The following is a 27749-nucleotide window of genomic DNA, read 5'->3' on the forward strand; positions in this document are numbered from 1 at the left end:
ATCTGATCAAACTGATGCCTCACCATAATAAAAGAATTCAAACATTCTTTTACTAACACTTCACCACTACAACTCACCAAAATTAACACATATCAGAGATATGACACAACAGAAACATAGAAGGATCACTCCCCACAAAGTATCCCAAAAGACTCGACCAGCTCTGATACCATAAAAGTGTAACGACCCGCCATGGTCTCTACACTTAGTGGAATCGCACTACTATACTAGTGAACTAAGAGAAATATTAAGCTGGATAATTCATACATACAGGTATAAATAAGCATGAAAATAACTAAGTTTCTGGTTATAAAATAGAACGCCATATATGTATAGTCATCCCAAAACTAATATGACTCTAGTGCCGGTCAAGCACAGACAAAACCATTACCCAAAATGGTAACTCTAACACGAGGATCAAACTCCACGTCTCGCAGCGGTCAACTCCAAGCTAGCCCTGACCTGCTCCCATACCAAGTATGATCATCGCAGTCCCACCACATGGAAACAGAAGGGTAAACTAGAGTTCAAAACCAATCATACAAGTACAGAATAAAATCTATACTACACATCATCCAACTATCAATCATGTTTATAGAGTCACACCATACACTCTATCCAATACTACTCATGCATAAAATACAATCCACCAATCATGAAGTCAAACACCACACTTCATCATATTAATAATCATGCAATAAATGCATCTCATGACAGATATCAATGCATATCAATCATCTAATGCATCGTCACGCATACACCTAGGAGATCTCCCTAACAACATAGCTGTATAAGTGACATTCCATCCTACCGAAACCACCTCAATCGTTTTCACGCCCAATGCGCCTCCTCGGTCACAGCTAAACAGGATATAATCCTCACTCGGGTTTACTCGGATGATGTCACTTACACAATTGGAAGTCCAGATCCACCATCAAGTATAGCACAACTGGGTATGGGCTTACCACGACCTTGGCATGCATAACCAAGTGAATTGTGGAGTTTGCCCACCGACTATTCACAAGGATCCACGCACCTTCCTGAGTACTTGGTTAAGGGAATAACCCTCGACCTCATACCCCGCTCCAACACTAGCTAAGGACTTAGAGGAGAATCACCCAACCTAGTGGCCTACGTGAGCACCACTTTCCCAAATCTAGTGGCCTACCTGAGCACCACTCTCATATATCAGTGGTTTATCCAAGCATCACTCTCAAGAGACTCTATGTGAGCTCTTCCAGTTCGAAAATATTTTTCCTCTCCTCCAGTCCTAGGCTAGACTCATGCCATAAGGCATCACATGAAATTATGCATCACACATCATACATGGTCTGCCCACCATCATGATCAACAATCATACACATGTCATAAGACATCACATGCAATAATGCATCATACATCATACATGGTCTACCCTCCATTATGATCAATAATCACACACATGTCATAAGACATCACATGCAATAATGCATCATACATCATACATGGTCTACCCACCATCATGATCAATAAACATACCCATATAAACATATACACATGTCATATCATATTCAAACATTTATACGTATCATCATAAAGCATACATATGAATCACACTCACCATACATCATATATCATACATACATGATCTAAAAATTCAACCTTAAACATACATAAGCATCAATTTAAATCAATTATTTATAAACATATTCACACTCGGCGCAATCAGCTCGCGCGTGGCCTAACACCAACCCGAGAGCTCTAGGCTCTTCCACGCCCGGCGCGCTCAACCTGCGCTCGGCCTAAATCCTAGTTAGAGAGTTCAAAAACTCTTATCCAAACCAACAAATCTAGCCACATACAAACACAAAATCACAATGCATAGGCTCCATACAACTTAAATAAACTTAGATCTCACATGCATCCAACCTATGCATCAAAATCATCAAAATCCTCCTTTTTCTTAAAACCCCAAAATGATATTTTCTTCAATCCATTTATGGATTCTTAACATTCATGCTTCAATTGAGTTTCTAAACTCACATGCAACCTAAACAACAAACATTCTAGCTTCCCTCACCTGAAGATTGGCTCAAAATAGCCAATAACTGAGAAGAAGTAGAATTCCCTTCCGAAGCTCAACCCGGAACTTCAATCCTCCCAAAGAAAGCTTCCTAATCTGAATTTCAAGAAAAGACATAAGGCATTAGTGATCTAGAGGAGAAAAGGAATCATACAGAGAAATTTGGGAGACAAAGGGGCTCACAGACCCAAAGTCCTTATCTCTAAAACTTCTCTCTAAAAACTTCACTTCTTCCTCAACCACACAAACCCTATTTATAGAAGTTCAAGAGTGGCCAGAACGACCTGTTCCGAATCCGGAATGGCTCGTTCTGCACCCCTTCATCATGTGCAAAAATCACATGCAGAACGGCCCGTTCTAAAACCAGAACAGCCCGTTCTGGGATTCATCCAGAACGGCCCGTTCTCCATCCAAAACGGCCCGTACTCCCTCCATAACGCCCCGTACTCCCTCCATAACGGCCCGTACTCTATCCAAAACGGCCCGTTCTCAACTATGATTTACAGGTCAACTTAGTAGTTTGGAACGACCCTTTTCAAATTGGGAACGGCCCGTTCTAGGCTACTAAATCACTCATATTAGGCTTTTGATCCTTCTGAAATAACTTACTACGTTACACATTGCATTTAATATATGCAAATAATTTATTTATGATAGATGTGTTATAAATGAGTGGTTGTATGATGGTGATATATGAGTTATTGATAATGATAAATGTTAGTATTGTCATGTTATTGTATTAATAATGTATGGATTATATTTGACTATTTATCGTTTATCCATGCCATGAACTAGAATGAGAAGTTATATGACTACCCTTTATTTCATATCTTTGTTATATGTATGTTGCTGCAGGTAATGTTTATCAAGATCTTAATAATGCCGATGATGAGACTTAATCCTTGTTTTAGGAATATTCTGATAAGACATGTGACATTGAGTCTTACACTAGGAATATTATTTTTATTAATTTTTATGATAAGATTGAAGTTTAATTTTATTATTTTTTATTTTTGTTTATTATGGAATTTGTTTTCAAGTTTATTATATGAGATTCTTTATCCCAAGTTAGAGATTGACTATTTGAGCATGAATTTAGAATATATATATGTTAAGAAATTTTTAATTATCTACGCTGGATAGAGGATGTTATATTTAGTGTACAAATAAGATATATAAAGTGATATTATGTATACCAACAAAATGTCAGATTTTAATCTTAATTTTAATCAAAATTAAGGAAAAAAACAATTCTTTTTAATTTGTCACACTCGTATGCATTCGTGAACAGTGCTTAATTTGATAGAATTTAGTTAAAATATTTAAGTGATTTTTGTAAAGCAAATTAATTGCCGAAGCAAACATCTTTTCTTCTGTGCAAGACAACTCAGCATTAAAGAAAATGATTGTAGTTGTTGCCCAAAGTTGTTGCAACTCCTAAAGTCACTTTAATCATTTTGTCCAAGTCATCGTCAACTTTGTTAAAAAAAGAGAGTAAATTATTCATCTAGTTCGTGTATTTAATTTTTAGTTTCAATTTACTTTCATTATTTATTATTTTTAAAATAATTAATGATACATGCTTTTTTCTATATGACATAGATTATTATATTTCTTTTAATTAATTTTTAGTTTTTATATGAGATTAAATTCACTCAATTAAAGGATATGTCTTTTAAGATACATTAACCACTATAAACCATCGTAAACTGTTGTTGGGAACAATTTTTTGACGACGATGTTTCATTTTTTATTTTATTTTCTTCTTCTTCTATTATTTCTTCTTTCTCTCCTCACAACCTACAACTCTATAAATTCAAACAATCTCAAAGAATCAAACAACTGCAAATTAGATCTAGATTTCAAGATTGTCATCCATTGATTTCAATTCCAAGGCTACTATTTTCACAAAAAACCTCCATTGTGTTGTTCCTTGTTTGTTTCAAGATAACATAATTGGCCCAACATGATAAGAAAATACCTAAACTAGCCTCAAAGAAAAGAAATTACATAGATAAGAAAGAAAGAGTTGAGTTCGGTTGTGTTAGTTTCTCATTGAACTCGGATAGAGGTTATCGACACCACCACCATTTTTACTACTATAGGATGCATATTCTACATCAATTATGTAAAGTCATCTACATCAATTCTAAAACCGATGTAGAATAAAGTGACTTAGAAAATGCCTACACTTTTACATCAGTTCTAAAACCAATGTAGATTTATGCTTAAATCTACATCAATTTTCTATAGAACTGATGTAGATTGCATTTTTTAAAAAAGTTATTTGTTTTCTTTTAGATTCTTTCTTATTACCTGTAATGAACACACACACACACACTTATATATATATATATTGATCGAATCATGGTTAGGAGGGCAAGAGGTGATACCTTGAAGGAACCAAGAGGAATGGGCTAGAAATGAAGATTTGGGCCAGTCAAGGCCCAATGGGCTTGGAAGGCCCAAGTTGAGCTTCGCATGGGTCATATCTTGAGATATATTTTTTCTTATATTTTGCACATCTTATATTAGTATAGGTTTCATATATTTTGTTCTTGTATTTTAGACCACATAGAGTAGCATTTTGGTTCTATAGGCTTATTGGGCCTAGTTTTGGACTTCATGGGCCTTTGGGCTTTTGGTACCTAATATTGGGCTCATTTTGATTATTGTAATTTTTCCTTTGCATTGTATTTAGGCAATTAGAATAGGAAATTAAAAGGAATAAGTAATAGGCATGAATTATTGAATTGTAATTACATTTAAGGGTAATTAGAGTTGCATTTGGGTCACATGTTTTATGCCAAAGGTGGCTACACATGTGATTAATCAAATGAACCCTAAATTACTCTCAAATGTAATTATGATTCTAGAAGAGGGGCTTCCACATGGGAAGGTAGAAATGAATGTCCAATTTGAATTCAAATTCAAATTTTAATTCAAAATTGGCGCCACTTTGAAGCACATGGAGGTGGCGCCACTTCCTATTGATTCATGGTCTATATATACTCATTTCCCTCCATTCTTGTATTGACTTTGATCATTATAGAGAATTTTCCTGAATTTACTTCAGCTTTATCTCCCTTCAAAGTCACTTGGCCGAGTAGTTCTTATACTTCTTCTAGGAACTAGGTTTACTTTTGTGAGTAATCTTTTACTCACTTGGCATTGGTGCTTCTGGTTCCTTCATCATTCATCTTCATTCTTCATCTTCGTGGTTGGATTTACATCTAACCTCCTCAAAGAAGTGATCAAGAGGCCGTGCAATTCAAAGAGTGAAGAACACCAATGCTCTTCACTTGTAATTGTCATCATTTTTTGTATCAAGAGCATTGGTTCTTCTTTGAGGTTATGTGCACACTGTCACCGATTCTTTTGAGTGTTTCATGTTCTTGATTGTCTCATTTTAGTCTTGCTGTTTGGATGTAGTTTTTGTGCCAAATTTTGATGGATCCAATTAGGTGATTGCTTATTTTGTTAATTCCAGCAATTACCAAGAGTTTAGGCTTCTACTTGTGTTATTTTATTTTGTTTTTGAGTCTTCATTTTGATTTGGAATCGGTCATCTTTGAGTCATTGCATGTGAACTTTAATTTTTGAATCTTCTAATTGTCTAGAGTCATGTGTACTCATTTGAATGTCATAAACTCAAGATATGCTTAGTTAAACCTATTTTGTGATGGAGGACCATCCTTGAAGCATCATATAGGGCCTATCACAAGGTCCATGGCTAGGAGAGTAGAGGAAGATGAAGAACACACCACACCAAAGGCCATGATCATCATGTGTGTGGAATTTTATCCATCTCCTTAATTTGTTGCTTCCTTTTCCCATTTTGCCCTTGTATTTTGGGGTACATTAGATACTAGGATTTTATTTTGTATTTTTATTTAGCCTTTGTATTATGGGGCAAAATTAGTCTTAGGATTTATTTTAGGACTTAAGCCTTATTTTTAAGGTCAAAAGTCCATTTCTTTCTTTTTTTGACCTAAGGGTACTTTAGTCTTTTAGGAGGGATGAGACCCATTTCATTTGGGATGCATTTAGGGTTCATTTAGGGTGCATTTGGACACCAAAATTTTGGCCAAATGCTCCCAAGAAACCCTAGATGCCTTTCTTTCCCTATAAGTACTTTAGGTAACCCACCTTGTAGCCACTTTGGAAATTAATGAATTTGAGTGAGCCTTTGTGCCTCTTCATTCCTTCCTTAGTCCCCTAGGAACTCCATGGCCCCCTATCCTCTCCTCTCTACCTAGAGTGAGCTTGGGTCTTCCTTGGTTGGCCTTCATCATCCTAAGTGAAGTGAGCTAGCCTAAAGGAGCTACACCACCAAACACCATCCATTTCTCTCCTTCATTTTGTGCGTCACCCTTCACCTTCCCAAACACCAAATCCTCCACTTCCATACCCTTGAAGAGATCATCCTTCACATCATATCAACCTTGAAGAAGAGAAGGAATCAACCACTAACTCTCATGGAGAAGTTGGTTCCATCATTTTGTTTTGATTCAAATTTGCTTGAATTGCTTTGGTTGAGAGCTCTACTTTTGGTGCCTTGCATTTGTGCTTTTTGATTTGCAATTTTGAGTTCATATCCATCATTAGATCATTGGTGAATTCTAAGAGTTAGGTTTCCATTGTGTCTTCATTGTTTGTATGACTAAATTCCAAGAAAATTTCTTTAAAAAAAATTATGATCAATTTCCTAGAAATTTTGGCTAATTGTAGTAGCTACGTTTTGGTGCAAGGAGTGAAAATTATAAATCTGGAAAAAGTACTTGAAAACAGGGGAAAAACAAAACCAAAAGTGTTAAAACAAATTGGAAGAAGTGTTGATTTAAAACAAGCAAAGAGTGAACTAGAGAATGTACCAAAATTGCTACAAAATTTGAACTACTTTTAGCCGAAATTTTTGTACTAATCCGGATTTGTTTCTTTGGAGTTAGTGGCTGGAAAATTTTCTGGAAAAAGGCAAGAAACTCCTTGAGTGATTCAATAAAAGAATTGAAAAGAAAATTTATAAAAAGGAAAAGAAAATAAAAAATCAAAGTATAAAAAAAAAAGCCAAAGAAGGAACATAAGATTGGGATTGGAATTCAATCAACACTAAAATCCTTGAATCTCCTAAATAACCTTCACAAGAGTAATCCTTCCTTTTCATTGTGAGGTGGCCTTCAATTTTCTGGACTTATTTTGTTCCCTGTGCTGGTGTAAAAATTAAAGAAGAAACTCCAGCTTAGAGACGAATTTAGAGACCAATTTTGGTTGCTAGAAATCTGTCACCAGAAATCCGTCTCTAATTCCGTTGCAATTTTTGTCTCTAATATCTGTTTTAGGCTAGTTTGTGTTTTCTTGCAATTTTCTTTGTTTTAATTCATTTGTAAAATCTTGGAGGGAGTATTAAGAAGCTTGTCAGGTATATCTAATCCCTTATAGATCAACACGTGTAGATCTAATAGAAGTGGCTTGAAAATTTCATATGATTTCAAACTTCCACTTAGGAAAACCGACTAGCTTGTGAAATCTTGTTCCTTGTTATTGTTTAATTTCTTTGCTTGCTGTACCTTGGTAAATTCGACTAGTTTGTGTGGCTTATATCTTGCTTACGTTCAGAGAAAACTCAAGAAAATTTTTGAAAATCAATAAACATCAAAATTTTGTGAAAAGTTTTGTGGAATTGAAGCTACCATAAGGGAGTTTAGTAATTTCTACTTGAAAAGGTTTGGTTATTAAGTGGCTCTTAGTAGCTCACCTCCTTTGATAGTGCAATTTGTATACTTAGACTTTGAAGTGTTATTTTTATTCCTAGAAAATTCTAAAAATATTTTCTTTTTGCACTACAAGAAAAATGCTAATTTCCTACGGAAACAATTAAAATCTGTCAAAAATTAAGAATTTTTGACGAATTTAAATCCATCGAAAAAAGAGGCGTTGGAAAAAAAATCCATAAGAAATACCATATTCTATAAAAAATTTCCGTCAGAAATTTCTGACAGATATTTCAGATGGAAATTTTTAACAGAAATTACAAAATTAATTCTGATAGAAAATTCCGTCATAAATATTTGAATTTTATTTTTGAATAAATTTATTAATATAACCAATTGACATTATTTTCACCTGTTGAAAAATATATATAGATTGATAGAAGCTTCATCAAAATAAATTTAAAAGATAATAGAAATGTTTATATCATAATAATATTAATCCAACACTAATATATGTTAAACAATTCATAATTCAAACATCATATATATAGTTAATTCAAATAGATTAATATTTTTCTAATGCTACTTAATAATCTTCATAATTAGGAGAGTCTTCTTGATTTTTTCCTTGGTCATCTTCTTGTTGTTGGTTTTGATGTTGTTCCCCATTTTCTTGATCTACGTTGGTATTTTGTTGTTGACAAATATTTTGAATAGCGGTTTATGCTTTTGTGGGTAAGAATTGCAAGACAATTGATTGAAACTGTTGTAATTGAAGAATAACCACATCATTTTCTGCAAGTCGTTGTTTCAATTGAATAATGTCTTCTGTGTCATGTGAACTGCTACAAGATGCTTTCCTTTTAAGCTTGACACAACTGCTCTGTGTATCTTTTAAATCACGAGCAAGGTCTCCAGCTCCATACAACCGCCCCTTAGTGGTCATGCCACCAACTGCATCAGACTAACACTTAGACCTAATTGTATCCTCCAAACTAGGGTCCATAGGATGTGATTCATCAATAGAAGATGCAGCCTCAGACATAGCTTGAGAAAATTTATTGAGAAAATATTCCTATTATTCAAACAAAGGCATTGTTTTACTAATCTTGTAAATATGATTAAAAATAATATGAATAATTATTTAAATAACTTACATATGTTTTGTTAGATCGTTCATCAACAAACTCTCTAGTTTCTTTTGTATATGGATCTGTTGAAAGACCTCATCAATATGCATTGAGCTGCCAAATTCTTTTGCCTGCAAATAATACATTGATGGGAAATAAATTAATTTGTTGTAAAGTTGTAAAAATAGAAAAGAAAATTTTAATCCATACATACCATGCGCTTGGCATGATCATGAACTATAATTGAGCCACATGTATGAAGAGTCCCACCCTTTTCAGACGCTCGATTTAGTGAGGCTTGTGTAGACTTTAATTGAAAAGCAACTGAATTCCAATGTGCTACCAATTGGTTCCACACATCTTCTCCAACCCAAAGTGGCCTTTTACCTGTTTTCCAAGCTTCATTAAACATATCAGACAATCTATGAGAGGCTTTTGAGTGAAAAATTTTCTTTATTTTTTCCTCATCCTCAAGTCTCCATGCCACCTTACGCTACATGAAGAAAAAACCAATGAATTATAATAATTGTAACACATCAGAATGTAAAAGGAAATCAAATTCAAAACTTCTTCAACAATTAATAGAATTGAACCTTTATAATATATCATGCAGGTGAAGCTACAAACAAATATAACGAGATATAAATAAATAAATAAAACCAAAGCAAAAGCAATAGCACAAGCATTTCAACTCAATTTTTTTTACAACCCATGTTAAAAGCAGATGTTTGTATCGAAACTACAATAACAAGTAAGTTCAAGTGTTTATGAACATGTAAAGCATCAAAGTTCTAAGTGAAGAAATGAGATGAACAATATATCACTCAGAAATTGGTACAATTTAGATGAACATATCATTGTTCACAAACAAGCAATTCATATGAATGTTCACAAATAAGAATTAAACAAGCAATTCATACCTTAAAATGTTGGAAGAAGGCATCCTTATCATTATCTTCCATCGCTCCCCATGTAGGCCATGGATGAAGAAAATGTTGCTTAATGGTCTGTGTGGTAGCATGTGTAGCAATAAGGGATGGTTCAAATCTAAATACAAAAAAAAGGTTAGCAAAATTAAAAGACAGTGAATGATGAAAATTAAATTCTAATTTATTCTTACCCTGTCCCAATAGGTTCAATTACTGGGCGATCATTGGGTGAGGGGTCTGCTGCTCCCAAGTCGAAATCATCTCCATTTATAGATCTAAAAGATGATGAAACCCTTGTAACAGTTGGGGATGGTGTGACTGTAATAAATTGAGATGGTGATCGGATGGGTTCAACAACTAGCGAAGGTGCTTGTGTGGGTGCAACAAATGAAGTTGGTGATTGAGTGGTTGTAACCACTGGGGATGGTGTGGTTGTAGCAATAAACGATGGTGCATGTGTGGGTGCATTAAGTGGAGATGGTGATTGGGTGGATTCAATAACTGGGGATGGTGTGGGTGCAATTGAGGAAGGTCATGGTGATGGAGAGGGTAAGTTTGATGGGGTTTGAGTAGATGATCCGAGGGTATTTGTTCCTGAAAATAATTTAATTACATAACGTGACTTCTTCGGCTTTCCTTTCTCCTTTCCCTTATTACCAAGAGAGGAACCTTCTCCTGTCATATCTATATAGGAATAATAATATTGTGAATAATAAATCAAAATTAACATGTATAAATATAATGGGATAAATCAAAATTAACATGTATAAATAATATTATGATTAAGTGATTAAAATGCATCATAAAAACAAAGAACTAAATAGAGGGATAAAACCAATATAATCATTGTGATAAATGAATATAATTGTACCACAAAATACATAAAATTAAAGTATAGAATCCCGTCCAAGTAACTTTTTAAGACATTTATCCTTATTGCCTAATCCTTTTCAAAGCTATATACATCAAAGTCTTCTTCTAATTTCCCTTCATTTGATTCCTCTTCTTCTTCCTCCTCATCCTCTTGTACTTCAACATGTTGTAGGGGTTCTTCAGGCTCATCAACTTCTTCAAGATCACCTTGTACATCCTGTAATCCTAAAATACCTTCAACTTCAATGACTTCATTAGTATGTGTCATTTCATCTAACTAGTAAGCCACATCATCTTCCACATCTATGACCCCTTGGCTTTGTTTTGATTCCAACAAACCAACCACGTTTATCCATTCATATTGTTGGATATGGGACATAATACACTTTCCTTACATTATGTGCAATGATAAATGGATCAAACTCTTTATATCTTGCATCAATCCAAATATCCACTATATTATATTTTGGATCCACTCTTGTACCTCTTCTTGACGGATCAAACCAATCACAATAAAATACAAACCACTTTCTTAGGATAACTTAAAGTATTGTACTGAAGTTCATATATATGTTGAATGACCCCATAGAAATCATCTTCACCTCCTTCTGTAATGCCTTTTACATAAACTCCACTATTAATGGTTTTTTTCTCCTTGCACCATGCATAAGTTTGAAACTTGTACCCATTAACAAAATATGTGTGCCATTATTTAACACATATAAATGGCTTATTTGACAAATCCCTTAAGTGTTGGTTTCTCCCATTTAAGGGCTCGTTGTGGAATTGTGTGCATGTAAGACACATGAAAAGTTGTATTTTGATAAAAAATTTCTTTCTTGACACATCATATGTCAAAACCCCAGTCCATAACTTTTTCAAGTCATCAATCAAAGGTTCTAAATAAACATCAATACTCGCCTTTGGATTCGATGGACCAGGTATAAGGCAACTCAAAAACATATAAGCTTTAGACATACACATTTTAGAAGGAAGATTATATCGTGTAATAATTACATGCCAACAAGAACAAGGTGAAGATGATGCTTGGATATACGAATTGAATCCATCAGAGCATAAACCAAGTCATACATTGCGTGGATCGATAGAAAAATCTAGATGTACTCGATCAAAATGCTTCCAAGCTTCGCCATCAGATGGATGCCTTAAGACTCCAACACTTTTTTTGTTTTCATGATGCCATGTCATATGTCCTGCTGTTTGCATTGATGCAAACATTCTCTGTAGCCGAGGAATTATAGGCAAATAGAACATTACCTTAATTGGAACTTGTTTTTTGTTACTGATTTCAGTGCTACAGTCATGATACCTCGACTTATGACAAAATTTGCATTCAATTAATGCTCCATCATTTTTTCCATATTAATTGTCATAAAAAAGCATACAACCATCCACACAACAATCAATCCTCTTAGCTTCCAATCTTAGTTTTGCTACTAATCGTTTGGCATCATAATAAATTTTTGGAAAACTCCCTTTTATGGGTGTTACTTCCCAAAGCATCTATATAATAAACTCTAAACATTGATCAGGAACATTCCAATCTGTTGACATGGATAGTTTAGTCTTTAGCCCCTTCAAACAACGGCTTATTTGACTCTGTCAACAGATTATAGAATCTTTGAGTTTCTTCATTTGGAGGCTCTTCCATGTTGTCAAACTCTGGTGTTTCAAGTGACTCATGTTGTTTGAGAGCATCAAACACCATCTCTTGCATAAACATAAATTGATCCCCTCGAGGTACATCTACAACACTATCTGAAAAATCTATACAATTATCTGAAACATCTATACAATTATCTTCAACATGTGGCATTTCTTCACCATAATCAGTCCAAACAAAATAATCAAGTTTGAACCCTTGTTTGTAAATGTGAACCTTCACAATTTCATCATTCAAAATCTTTGTACAATTTCATTTGTGACATGGACATCTAATCCCCCATCACCTTTATAATATTTTTATTGGCGAGCTTTGTTTATAAACTCTTCAACGCCCAATACAAAAGATGGTTTCAATCCTGTTCTACCAGGGTAACACCTATCATACATCCAAGCAAGATTTGAAGTAAAAGAATCCATGTTCTGTATATTTAAACATGGATTAGTTATTAATCTAAAAATACAATTAAAATACATTAAGAAGTATTATCAAACCAAGAACGTAAATTTGATCTAAAAATAGTAATTAATCTTCAAACATAATTAATCTCATCTAGTTCAAAAATCCAATTAATCTAAAAATATAATATATTAATAATTTTGTCTTAAACCAAGCCCAATGACATCATGTGATTCATGTACCCAACTTTACCAAGTGGGATAAGAATTTTGTTGTTATATAATACTAAGACAATCTACATATAGAATATCATACTCAAATATTTATATGAAGCATCACATTTTAAGGCATATATAGCATCTTACAAGCATAGTTTAATTAAGATTATTGAAATATTAAAAGAACCTGGTAAGCAGATGATGTTGTCCCAAAAATAAAACCTTCTGGGAAAGTACTCCGATTTAGGGATGCAATGTTATCGTTGGTGAAGATGGTTTCTGCTTCAATGATTAGCATTGAGCCAAGAATTAGAAAAACACAATAATGAAGAATGACATTCAAATTCAATTCCATTACTACAAGTTTAGTTTGCTATACTTCAATTATTGCTTCGCATAGATGAGGCCCTTAAATAACGCAATTTCATTTACTTCATGCCTTGCAAGTTTTTTTTTTACTATTAGTTATAGTACCATTAATTACTATAAGGAAAACTAATTAGGATTTCAAGCTGCATCAAAATGATAACAATTTCTTTGTAGAAGTTTTGGCTAAAATTAATTTAATACAACCTTCGATCTTATATGCATATATATATATATATATATATATATTATAAATATATAAATACCTAATTATATGTTAATTTTGCATCTGGAACGGCCCGTTCTGAAATTTGAATGGCCTGTTCTGCTTGCACTTGTTGTGTGTTGATTTTGCATCCAGAACGGGCCATTCGAGATGAAGAACCGGTCGTTCCAGATGAAGAATGGGTCGTTCCAAATGAAGAACGGGTCGTTCCATATGAAGAACAGGCCATTTCAAATGAAGAATTAACACACAATAAGTAGAACGGGTCGTTCTGGTTGCAGAACGGGCCATTCCAGAAACAAAAATTGGGGGAAAGAAAGTAAAAACAAAACCCTAACATGCGATGTAAGAAATAAAGAGAGGAAAGGAGAAATACATACTTAAAATAGAGATATATTTTTATGTAATGAGGTAGAAAAAAATTTCTAAGCAAAATGAGAAGTTGAGATGAGATCGGCTACAACCTAAAGACGCCACAAGGAGGAGGTTGGCCTTTGCGCGAGGGACCAAAAACTTCCTATCTATCAATAAAGGGAACTTTCTATCAACAAGTGAAAAAGGAACTTAAGACTTTGTCGCACATAGACTTTTTTATTTCTTTGAATTTTACCTTAATTTCTAATTACAATTTTTCTTATTTTTTGTCATTTTTTAAGTACTTATGCGTGATGCTTATATGTATTATTTTTTAATGAATGTGTTCATAATTTATTTAATCAAAATATCTAAAATTATTAATATTCATTCAATAGATTAGTATTATATTTAATTTTTAAATTAATTTTAAATTTTATCTATACCTATTATAAAAAGGATACTAAGGTTATGTAACTATTTTTGGTCTCCACTTTTTAGTAGACCATTATATTCTTTGGATATAAAAAAAATTATATTCTTTCTAAATAACTACATACAATCTTCTAGTATTCTATCTACCTATCATTATTAGTGGCACAAAGTGATTCAACCCCTCTAGTATTTATAAAAAATATTTAATTTTTAATATTATTTTTATTTTTTAAAAAAAATTTATAGATAAAATCATTTAATATATATATATATATATATATATATATATATATATATATGTATATATATGTATATGTATGTATATGTATATATATATATATACATATATATATATATATACATTAAAGAGGATGGATCTTTTTACTCTAAGAGTAAGTCTACCTAGACTTACTCCGTTCAATAGCTCATGTTCTATATCAAATTTTAACGATCTAACCGTTCAATTTAAAATTCTTAATGCATAGATCAAATATGTAATGTTAGAATAGTGGCTCCAACATGTAAATTATTAGAAAATTTGAAAATTATTTGATACTTCGCTTCATTAATTTGAATCAATGTATAAAATGATTCTATGATTATCCGTCAATTTGAATTAATGAAATGAAGTATCAAATGATTTTCAAATTTTACAAAAATTTACAGATTTGATCTATGCATTAAGAATTTTAAATTGAACAGTTGGATCGTTAAAACTTAATGTTGAACATAAGTTATTGAACAGAGTAAGTCTAGGTAAACTTACTCTTAAAGTAAAAGGATCCCTCTTCATATATTAAATTAGGTTATCACGTACCATTATATATACTAGGAGAAAGAGGAAACAGACACTTCGTGTCTTTAAATATTTTTAAAAGTAAAATAATTAAAAATTATTTATTTATATCTTAAGAATTAAGGGTATAATTATCCATTATTTTGGAGACAAAAATATCAGTTACAAGATGATGTATATTTCCCTTTATCTATTACTATAGATAATCAAACAACTATATATTTAACTATTTTTCTTCCATTCATTTTCTCTGTCTCTCTGTCTCTCTCTCTCTCTATATATATATATATAGAGACAGACATATATATATATATAGAAAGAGAGAGAGATATATATATACAGAGGTTATAGTAACACCAGTGTAACTTTTACTAAGTATTACACACCACTCAATAATTTTATATTAAATGTAGTTTTTATAAATCCAACCGTTATATTACTATAAAAATATAATAATATATAATAATTATATTACGAATATAATAATAATATATTTAATTAATCTTTATTTATATTTACTTACTTTTATAATTAAAAATCTACTTATTTCTAATTTTTTATATAAGATTCATTGAATTTTTAAATACTCATATTTATACTTGTTACTTGTATTTTACTGATTTACTTAATTATAAAATTCAGATATCAATAAAATGAAAATTTAAGAAATTACTACAACTTGAAGAGATATTTTTAAATCAATCAATTATTAGGAACAAAAATAATTACTTAGTGCAATTATTTTAAATATAATGTTTTAATTTTTAAATAAAGAAGATTTAATCTAGGAAAAATTACATTGACCCCTACTTGAAGTTTTCCTAAATGACATCATATATCTCTTCTCAAATTTTTAAGTGAGTATTAATTTTCTTATTTATTTATTTAAGTGGCACATACAACTACTTATATAAGATAATACTATTTATATACTATTAAGAGAAAATAAATTATTAATACAAATATCAATAATTAAATGAGATTTGATCTCTTATTTCATTTCAACTTTTGAAATATATTTTAAATATCATGCTCACTGTGATTTAAAAAATATATCAACTTTAAGTAATAATTTTAAAAAATGAATTGAAAAATTCTTATTTCAAAATTGAAGATCAATGAAAGTTTTCATAAAAATGACATAGTATTGGATGTAATTTAGAAACAAATGATAGACACATATGATTTGTAGAACATAAATTAACTTTTTCCCCCTTATTTTAATTAATAACGTTATTTTGAAAGAGATGAGTGATTTTTAAAAATTAAAGAAAAGATATGTTATTCTTAAATTTGGATGTCATGTGTTGGTATTTTTCAAGATAAGTAAAAAAAACACATTAATGCTAATTAGGTTATAATTTATAATAGCCTAAAGATATAATTATATATAGGTAAGACATACCTCACTCACTCTGATTTGTATTTATCTTATTCATTACAATATATTTATATTTTGAAAGCACCACCCATATAATAATGAAAATATTATGTAGTGCATTGTTGTGTGTATAGATGGGATTAAGATTGCCTGCATTTGAAAAGAAATTGGCTTATAATTTTTGATAGAATTTCCTTCAGAAATTCTGTCAGAAATTTTTTACGGATATAAATCCATCAAAAAATTTTGACGGATTTATATCTGTCAGAAATTTAATTGGATATAAATTCGTCAAAAATTCTGTCAAAAATTTCCAACGAAAATAAATCTGTCAGAAATTTCTGATAGATTTATAGCTGTCAGAAATTATCCGTCGAAAATATACATTTTTCGACAGATTTTTACCCGTCAGAAATTTTTCGTCGGAAAATTTATATTTTCTGACGGATACAAATTTGTCAGAAATTATCCGTCAAAAATTTGCATTTTTCTTGTAGTGTTGCATTGCATATAAAAAAATCTTCTTGAAACTTAACCATGAGTAGGCATTCTCAAAGTGGTAGTGATTCGGCTCTCCAAAAAGCTTTTCTCATTTAGTCAAAGAGCTAAAATCACTAAAACTTTGGAGAAAACAAGAGGTACTTGCCAAAGAAAAAGAAAGATTGAAAGGGAAGTACAACTTGCTATCGTTGAAGAAGAAATACAAAAGGTTAAGCAACAAGAAGAAAAACTTTTAGCAAAGCTACAACAAAGAAAGAAAAGTAATAAAAGTTCCCATAGCTCCATAAGCCAAGATGATGTAGGAAGTTTAAATCTAGATGAATATTACCAACCTACCCCTAGGAAAATCATTAGAGAGCCAAAGGTTAGGGAATCACAAATTGATCTCCCTTCATTTCATGGCAAAGAGAATGTGGATGCTTACTTGGATTGAGAAATGAAAGTGGAGCAAATATTCACTTGTCACCAAGTAGGGGAAGAGAGAAAAGTTCCCTTGGCCACCTTAGCTTTCTAAGGACAAGCTATGTATTGGTGGACAACCTTGGTTAAAGAAAGGCGACTCCATAATGATCCACCCATTGAATATTGGAATGATTTAAGAAGTGCTATGAGAAGAAGACACATACCTTCTTATTATAGTAGGGAGCTTGTGGATAAGCTTTAAAGACTCCAACAAAGGAATATGAGTGTGGAAGAATATAGACAAAAAATGGAGTTGTATTTAATGAGGGCTGGAATAAGGAAAGAAGAAAGACTAACCATTGCATGATTCTTGAGTGGTGTCAACTTTGATATAAGAGATAGAGTTGAGTTACTCCCTTATAGAGACCTTGATGATTTGGTCCAACTTTGTATAAGGGTAGAACAACAACAATTTAAAAAATATTCTAAAAGTACCAACTCTAAATCTTATATCAAGGAAGATCTTAAGAGGGAGGGAAGTTCATTTAAGAGTTACTCTAAAGAAAATACCTCTAAAACTCAAGAAATTGAAAAAGATGTGGAAAAGAAAAAGATCACCTCACACACTAGCTCAAAGACCAGTGAGATCAAATGTTTCAAATGTCTAGGTAGATGCCATATTGCCTCTCAATGCCCCAGTAAAAAGACTATGATACATAGGAGAAAAGACATTTATAGTAAAGAGTCTTCATCTTCTTCATCCTTTTCTAATGAGAGTGAGGATGATGGAAATGGTAAGGAGGAGTGATGAATGTTCTTCTCCTTAGCTCTCCTTATGCACGGATCTTCTTCAAGGAAATAGAAACCAACGTGATGAACACTAGATGGAGGATGATTCACGGATTGGAAGAAGGCTTAAGCCTTGGATGGAAGCATCCAAGCTTAAGGTTCAAGGGAAAGCTCACTTCAAAGAGGAGGAAACCTAAAAGGGTTCCTAAAAGTGTAGCTCTCTAAATTCGGTGACTCTTGAAGAAATTTGGCTGAATAAGCTCTCAAATTTCATTATTCTCAAAAGTGAATACAAAAATGTGAAAGGAGGACTTAAGTATGCACGGAAATGAAGCACATAGGCACCTAAACCAAAGCTACACAAATTGGCGCCTAAAGTTTGAATTCAAATTTGAAATTTGAATTCAAACTTTGGTGCACATGTGTAAGTCCGAAAATTTAGGTACCAAGGTGCATTTAGGTTTGATTTGAGAGTCATTTAGGGTTAATTTGAGTGTCACATGTTCAGCCACCAATGGTGCAAAACATGTGACTCAAATGTAACTTAAATGGCTTCCAAATTAAACATAGTTTAACCTAATTAGCATACTTTAGTATTCCTTATATTTTCCTATTCTAATGACCTAATTACATTGGTCAAACAATTACAATGGAAAGGAAAAATTACAAGAATGAAAATGAGCCCAATATTGGGTACCAAAAGCCCAAAGGCCCATGAAGCCCAAAACTAGGCCCAACAAGCCTAAAACCTAAAATGCTACTCTATGTGGTCCAAAATACAAGACCAAAATATATGATACCTATACTAACATGATGTATACAAAACATATGAAAATAGCTATAACAAAATATGGCCCATGAAAAGTTCAACTTGGGCCTTCCCAGGCCCATCAGGCCCATTGGGCCCTGACTGGCCCAAACCTTCATGTCTAGCCAACTCCTCTTGGCTCCTTCAATATGTCACCTCTTGCCTTCCTAGGCATGATTCCATCAGAGGAGGTAGCTAGTGACCATGAAGAGAAAATAGAAAAACTTTATCCTATTGATGGTGATCTTCTTATGGTCAAAATTCTTCTTGGAAGTCACCCTTGCCCCACTTCATTATCACAAAGAGAGAACATCTTTCATACAAGATGCTTAGTTTCCAAAAGATCTTGTTCTCTCATTGTTGATAGTGGATCATGCTCGAATTATTGTAGTACAAGGTTGGTTAACAAGCTAGCTCTCACCACCATTCCTCAGCCTCAACCTTATAAACTTCATTGGCTCAATGAAGGTGAGGATTTGGAGGTCAATCAATAAGTGAAGGTCAAGTTTTCTATAGGGGATTATAGGGGACTATAAAGATAAAGTGTTATATGATGTAATTCCTATGGATGCTTGTCATATTTTGCTAGGTAGGCCATGACAATTTGACAAACAAACTATTCATGATGGCCTTACTAACTATTAAGTTAGACGAAATGCAGTTACAATTCCCACCAAGGTTTTGAATAAGACAAATATAATACATATTGTTATTACTAACATGTGTAATAATGTTTCAGACGAATAACAATAAGAATGAAGGATGAGTATAATCAAGAATAATCGAGTTGGACAAAACAACGGACGGTGGCAAAATCAAGTATCAAGACTAAGGTCGACTCAGGCCTAAAATACAAGATAAGACGAATCTATCAACTAAAGCCTAAGAAATCAGATGTAAGATCGAAACAAACGTTGGATAAGACCAAGTCAAGTATGGGATGCAAGCTGTCCAGACATCATCATGAAGTGATGAAATCATCAGAAACAACCAAATGGACTAGAAGACAAAGTTAGCATTCTCTTGCCCAGACGAAAAGGGTAGTCTAGATTAGACGAAATATCATGTATCTAGACGTAGTCAAAAACAATGAAACACGTCTGAAGTCCAATAATCACATTGAGAGAAATCATACAAGAGACATAAATGGACATCAAACTGGAATAAATAAAAGGAAAATTAGGCAAGCGTGGGATTACAAGTCAAAGCTGCACACGTTAGAAAAAGAACACCTACTTTTCAGAGAAAGATAGCACCGCAACAGCTCAATTGATGGGACAAGTACAAATATTCCTAGATTATGATTGAAGTCAGACATTGGAGTAATCAACTACACAAAAGGACCTCACGTATACCAGCAAACATTTAATGTAAGATCAAATACATTAAATGAGAAGATTTACATTAACGTGAACGAGCCTCCATCTGCAACGACATGAAGCTCCGCTCCAATGAAAAACTTTGAATCCAAAAAACAGGTAGATTCACCAAGAAAGCTATAAGTATCAAGCCAGGCTAGAGAAAGAAAAGAAGAGAAGTAGAGAAAAATGTGCAAAAAGAAAAAGAAAGCAAAAGAGTATACGCTGAATTTCTTCTACAAAAAATTCCCTGTATATTTGTGTAGAAACTAAGACAGCCCATCTTAGTAAGTGTTGTCAATATCATATCCTCCTTTCGAGAGTAAACACAATACTTAGACACTTATTCCTGTAAAACTAAGGTTACGCACCTTAGTGAGTGTAGAAAATACATTATCCTCTTTGTGAGAGTTGCAAACACACTCAACATATTTATTTGCTGTAAAGCCTGAAGAGGATGGTAGAAAGAATACTTATGAACCAGAAGTGGTTTGAGAATACTAGCGTTAGTGAGTGAAGCTAGCGGGCCAGAAGTGGTCAAGAATACTTGGAGAACCAAAAGTTGTTAAGAATACTAGCGTCGACAAGTGAAGTTGACGAGCCAGAAGTGGTTGAGAATACTTGTAATCCTTTGTGATTAGTGAAACCCTTCATTTGAAGGAGACTAGACGTAGCTTAGATTGAGTGAACCAGTATAAACATCTGTGCATAATCATTATTTTTCAACACCACTTACTTCGTCTTTCATCCATTCTCTTTCCAACAACCTATTCGACGAAAATACACTTGATCCTTTTTGAAACAATTTTTATTGGACGATAAAACCTTTCGGACGGAAAACAAATTTACTTAACTTGTTTTTTAAAGTAGAAGATCAATTTTATTAGACAAGAAAACTTTCTAGACAAAGAAGCCTGCATAAGTTTCAACTAAGATCAAACACTCCCTCAAAAATAATCTTAGCAAAGTAACTTTGAAAAATCTTCCTTCGAAAACGAACACACACACTCAACCCCCCCTTTTGTGTGTATTTCCGCTAACTTCACTAACATAAAATCCTTCACTCATAAAGATAGGAAAATTGTTTTTCATCCTTTAACACCACCCTAAGTGTTTGAGGATCAAAAAAAATGAAAAGAAAAGAAAGAAAGAAAATAAAAGAAAAATTTATCTTAGGGAAGAGTGAGGATGAAGATGTCTCCTCTAAAGAACTTGTGACTAAAGAAAGTTACTTTATCACCAAACAACTATTTAAAAATACTCTCTTTATTCATAAAGGTCTTAACTCTTACCCTCATGCTGCCACTAGTCATGAAGTTGAGAATGTGAAACAAGACATTTATCAAGAAAGGACATCTCAACTTCAAGATATAGTGAAGAAGGAGTGGACTATTCCTAGTCCTACTTCTTATACTACTTCCTTGGAGGTGCCCAAGGGAGAAAATATTTATGTTTTAAGGACTCTTTCTTCTTTAGTTGTTCTAACAAAGCACCCAATTTTTGGTTTATATTGTTTGGTAGATGCCACTTATAGTGTCTTATACCCTATGTTTGATCTTATGGGAAGTTTATCTTCAATCGAACTTAATTCGACTCCTCCCCTACAAGACAAATATAGTTTATATGAGTTTTCAAAACCCCATTGGGCACCATCTTCTCATGACTATCTAACAAGCAATAAAATCAAAAATTGTTTAGGAAGTTTTCTAGTAATATTTTCTTTAATTTTTGGGAAACGTCTAGGTCACTATTTAGGTATCTTAGACAAAATGTTTTAGTTTTTAGGAATAACATTTTCAATTGTTATAGTTATAGTTTTATCACATTTTTAGGATTTAGTTACATTCCTAGACTTTGTTTAGAAGAGGATCATATCCCTATCTTTATAGAGTTTAATGTCATTAGTATAAATTTCTTTGCTAGGCTTTATAGATGGATTCCTCTTAGGGCACAACCTCTATTTCCACCATTTGAACATATCACCTCTCATACTTGGTATTTTGTTAATATAGGCAATGATATCTATCAAAGAGACCCTCGTGATTTGAGGACAAATCTTTTTTAAGAGGGAGGGGATGATGGAATCATGCCTAGGAGGGGAAGAAGTGATACCTTGAAGGAACCAAGGGGAATGGGCTAGACATGAAGATTTGGGCTAGTCAAGGCCTAATGGGCCCGATGTGCTTGGAAGGCCCAAGTTGAGCTTCACATGGGTCATATCTTGAGATATCAATTTTCTTAAATTTTGTACATCTTATATTAGTATAGGTTTCATATATTTTAATCTTGTATTTTGGACCACATAGAGTAGCATTTTAGGCCATATGCTTATTGGGCCTTTGGGCTTTTGGTACCTAATATTGAGCTCATTTTGATTCTTGTAATTTTTCCTTTCCATTGTATTTGATTGCCCATTTTATTTAGGCCATTAGAATAGGAAATTAAAGGGAATAAGTAATAGGCATGAATTATTGAAGTGTAATTACATTTAAGGGTAATTAGAGTTGCATTTGGGTCACATGTTTGGTGCCAAAGGTGGCTGCATATGTGATTAATCAAATGAACCCTAAATTACTCTCAAATGTATTTAAGATTCTAGAAGAGGGGCTGCCACATGGGAAGATAGAAGTGAACGTCCAATTTGAATTCAAATTCAAATTTGAATTCAAAATTGGCACCACTTTGAATCAAATGGAGGTGGCGCCACTTCCTATTGATTCATGGTCTATATATACTCATTTCCCTACATTCTTCTATTGACTTTGATCATTATAGAGAATTTTCCGAAATTTACTTCAGCATTCTCTCCCTTCAAAGTCACTTGGCTGAGTAATCTTCTTTGTGAGTAATCTTTTACTCACTTGGCATTGTTGCTTTTGGTTCCTTCAGCATTCATCTTCATTCTTCATCTCCGTGGTTGGATTTACATCTAACCTCCTCAAAGAAGTGATCAAGAGGCCATGCAATTCAAAGAGTGAAGAACACCAATCCTCTTCACTTGGAATTGCCATCATATATATATATATATATATATATATATATATATATATATATAAATGTCAAACAAAAATTATTTGGTATGCAACCTAAAGATAAAATTTCTAATCGTTCAAGAATTGTCTTCCAACTTTCAATAGCTCCTCACTATCCAAATCCCTAATCTTGCTGCACCTTTTCTTGAAAATAAATAAACATGAAGAGTTTCAAAATAAAAAAAATAATAACTCTGTACCTTCCTGCCTTGCCTTAGATTAATATACAATTAGAAGAAAAGGACCAAGGTTTAATTAAGTAATATACTATAGTAAGATCTAATTCTTGTTTATAGCTGCTCATTGAATCTTGAATATATAGTACTATCCTTTCTCTCTTAATTTTATGTCATTCTTGTAGACACCTAATTTCGTCTGGACCCCACAAACAAAGAAATGGACATCGAGCATGAAGGAAAGGCGTTCCTGAAAGCCTAGAAATGACTCAATATGACATCAAAAGACCCAAAAGCCTAACAAGGTTGATTTATTAGCCTGAAACGAGTTGTTTCTAATCTAGATTGGGTCGTTCCAAACTATTAAAAAGTCCTAGAAACCTTAGTTTGTAAAGGTTCGTTCCCAATCCAGAATGGGTTGTTCCAATACAAGTTGTTATAAGTAAAATTTGAATCTTAAACAAACTATTCTAAGATCTCCTTACGGCTATTAGGTGGGAGTTTCTATTAGAGCTGCTCGACCGAGCCTATCGAGAGGCCACAATTAACTTCTTGGCATATGCTAGGATGTACACAACTATAACACCCGAGTGTCCAGATGTGTAGATGGTCCTATTCTGGATGGGTGGAGCCCGCCGCATCATCACGCTAGCAAAGTTCAACCGAATAATTGGTTTTGTCCCAGAGGTACAACTAGCGACACCAGATTACAATGATAGCCTTCTCTTCCCCAAGTATGACATTTCTATAGATGACATGTGGCACGAGCTCACTAGCCAGGCAGTCATGCCGAGGATCGCCAAGGCCTCGAGGATTAGAGATCTGGCTTTGTGGGTGGTCCACAAGCTCATGACGGGGACCATCCATGGACGCTACCAAAGCCTAGGCTCTGTCACACAAAGGGACCTTTTCCCTTTGTACTGCATGATACATGGGATTCAATGCAATCCCATAGCTTTCCTCCTTTGCCATGTATAGGACTACGACGAGAGATTAGGCACAGCTGGCCGTAGTGGGTACATAGTAGTTGGCTCGATGCCAGCGCGGGTGGCAGAGCATTACATGGTCATGGACATAGATTCAAAGATCGGTCTAGATCCCTGTCCCCTAGATGCACTCACTCTTAGAGCCATGGGTGTCATCAAGCCTTCCCAAGGCGGGTACATGGTCATACATGAGATAAATGTGGATGATATCTTGTTTGATGATATACTTGAGATGCAGCCACAACCAAAACCACCATAGTCATAAGCAAGGGCAGATATCAAGGCCCTTCGCCAGTCGATCGAGAGATATCACTAGAGCTTTGACAGCCACCTTACAGACTTATAAGAGGAGATGAGTCAACAACATCGTCAACAGCAGTAGTGGCATGAACGGATGATAGACTAGTTGTGGAGGCAATTCCCTAATCCTCTAGCTAAGGACTAGATTAGTGATATGACGTTTTACCTTTTATTTACATTTACTTTAGCATTGTGCTTCAAAATTATATCTTATTTATGAGATTATATTTTGTGATTACATATCTGTTTCTTTTAGAAAAAATAAATATACAAAGATACATAAAAGAATGAAATAAGGGTACAAGAGAAATAAAAAAAGGGCAAAAAAAAATAACATGAGAAAAAGGAAAAGCCCTCATACAAAAAGCCAAAGCTAATAAAAATAAAAAATAAGCAAAAAGAACACTATGAAGTCCTTAGCTCGGGGAACCATCTACAAGCAAGGGGCAGGTCCCCCTTACAACAAGGATCTGATTAAACAAATCAATAAGGCTAGACAAGTCAACACCAAAATCCCAATCATTCATCAAACACAAAGCACTCCACCAACAAACTCTTTAATTGAAGAAAAGATTGAATCACAAGCCACGATCCTTTGGAAAACTCTTCTTTCCACCGACATAAGGGCATTTTTGACAAAACACATGCAAGCAATCAGGTTCAAGAATCAACCCCTAACCTGGAAAGGCTTTAAAGAATACTCACATGTAGACACCCAATTCCGTCCGGGGGCATACAAACAAGGACATGGACCTCTGTTACGAAGGGAAGGAGCTCCCGAAGCATGCCAACAAGAAGACAGGACTTCAGAGGGCCCAAAAGCACAAATTAAATATTTTTTGGCCCGGAACAGGCCGTTCCAAAATCGGAACGGGCCGTTCCAAGGTCCAGAACGGGCCGTTCCGAGGCTCCCAAAAGGCCAAAAACCCTAATTTGGAACGGGCTGTTCTGAAATTGGAACGGGCTGTTCTGAAATTGGAACGGGCCGTTCCAAGATTAGAACAGGCCGTTCCAAACTCCTCAAAAAAGGGCTAAAAGGTTAATTAGAACGGATCTGGAACGGGCCGTTCTTAAACCGGAACGGGCCGTTCCTAAATCTGGAACGGGCCGTTCCAAGGCCGTTCCGGTCTAAAAATCACGTGTTATTCTCACTACTGGAACGGGCCGTTCCAGTATACGAATTTTACACGAAACGGCCATATCCAGAACGGCCGTTCCGATTTTGGAACGGGCCGTTCTGGACCCCCTTTCCAAAGTCTATAAATAGACAGCTAGGGCTCATTTCTCAGGACTCCAAAAATTTCGTTCAAAGCTCCATAGAGCACGAAATTTCTCTCTTTTTCTCTCTCCCCCTCTCTGTGTATTTCTTGAGATTTTTGTGAGGCATTGTAGTGTGAAGGGTTGCCAAAAAGCACCCAAATCTCCATCTTTGAAGATTAATAGAGCTCGTTCAAGAGGTATTTCAGCTAATTTTCTTCTCTCTCTTTTATTTCTTATTTTTAATAAATATTATTTATAATAAAAATAATCATGTAAACATTTTAGGATTAATTGTATAATTTAAATTTCAAGCATGTAACTAATTATTAATAAAGGGGATTAAATATTTTAATTATTAATTCTTATTACGTTATCTTCATCATAGGGTACCGATTTAGGGCGTTGTAGGGGTGCTTAATACCTTCCCTACACGTAACCGACCCCCGAACCCAATTCTGGTTATCAAGATCATTATTGGACTTTTAAAAAACCTTTTCTTTTTCCAATGTTTTGAGTAAAATATTGGTGGCGACTCCATAGAACTTATTTTCAAAACCATTAATTAAGGATTAGTCTGGTGTCCTGGCATTCCTTAATTGATGAGATCTTTAAAAGGATGTCTAAACCATTAGTCGCCAGATCAGAAATTTTCGGGTTGCGACAGATGGCGACTCCACTGGGGACGTTTAAAGAGGGTCAGGCCCATTTAATTGATGAAGTTAATAAAATAAAAAATAATAATTTAAATATTTTTCTCCTTTACTTTATTTGTTTTATTTGTTTGGCTTTAATATTTGTTTGTTTGTTTATTTAAATTTTGCACCTGTTTGAATAAAACTGCACACAAAACTTTGCACACAACAGTTCCCCCTACACCCGAGGGCATGAGGGTAATAAACATAGAGAGTGGTTGACGTACGACCGGCCCAAGTTTGGCCTTGGAGCCTGCGAGCCTTGTCGGAAATCACACTCAAGGTGATAACCGGTTACTCTAGCCTGAAATACTACGACAAACCTTAGAGTTTGCCAGGTGACGGCGACAGAGATACTGGGTCCCTATAATGGGGGCACCTTGGGGGCCTTAAGACCAGTGAGATTAGAACCGTCCTATACAATGCACTTTTCTTGTAGGGACCACAGACCAAGGATTTAAACGTGACTGTTCACGGGTGTACATTTGTTTGAGCATATGCGTGTTGCATTTGTTTGTGTTTATTTATTTCAAATAGATAAGAATTACAAACAAGTAGATATTAATGAAAAAAAATATGATAAAAATTTTAATTCCCTTATGTATACCCTAACTCTAAAGCATCATATAGGGTAGTTTATTTCAAAAAAAAAAAAATATATATATATATAACAAAAAAAATCATGCATCATAACTCTTAGTTAAAAAACATGATAAAATTTAGGCAAAAATAAATATCATGCATCTCCTAGGATAGTACATTAGTATACATTCATTAGAAATGGAAGACTCATGTAATAGGATGCAAAGAATGTTCTCTAAACAAAAATCAATGAGAATGATATCCGTTGAATTTCTCATATGTCTTTGCATCCTATTTTA

At 33.8% G+C, this 27749-nt stretch overlaps 1 protein-coding gene across 1 annotated transcript; it reads right to left on the reverse strand.

Moving 5' to 3' along the window:
- Window positions 1-8080: 8080 nt before the first annotated feature.
- LOC145956557 (uncharacterized) lies at window positions 8081-13563 on the reverse strand. The gene is made up of 7 exons (XM_083072135.1): window positions 13386-13563; window positions 13194-13285; window positions 10024-10516; window positions 9824-9950; window positions 9118-9396; window positions 8931-9034; window positions 8081-8848 (listed from the first exon to the last, which is right to left on the reverse strand). Exons 4-7 carry the CDS (start codon window positions 9863-9865, stop codon window positions 8716-8718), a joined length of 558 nt encoding a protein of 185 aa, XP_082928261.1. The 5' UTR covers window positions 9866-9950; window positions 10024-10516; window positions 13194-13285; window positions 13386-13563; the 3' UTR covers window positions 8081-8715.
- Between the last annotated feature and the right edge of the window lie 14186 nt (window positions 13564-27749).

The sequence above is a fragment of the Cajanus cajan genome, chromosome 3, assembly GCF_000230855.2.
Source record: "Cajanus cajan strain Asha chromosome 3, NIPB_CcT2T_4, whole genome shotgun sequence".
In the NCBI taxonomy this organism is placed as follows: domain Eukaryota; kingdom Viridiplantae; phylum Streptophyta; class Magnoliopsida; order Fabales; family Fabaceae; genus Cajanus; species Cajanus cajan.

Coding starts and splice junctions, on each gene's coding strand:
- LOC145956557 (XM_083072135.1), bottom strand. CDS start 9,865: ATGGAAGATAATGATAAGGATGCCTTCTTCCAACATTTTAAG. Junction 9,397..9,823: donor CCTTCTTCCAACATTTTAAG/GTATGAATTGCT, acceptor TTCTTCATGTAG/CGTAAGGTGGCATGGAGACT. Junction 9,035..9,117: donor ATGATCATGCCAAGCGCATG/GTATGTATGGAT, acceptor TATTATTTGCAG/GCAAAAGAATTTGGCAGCTC.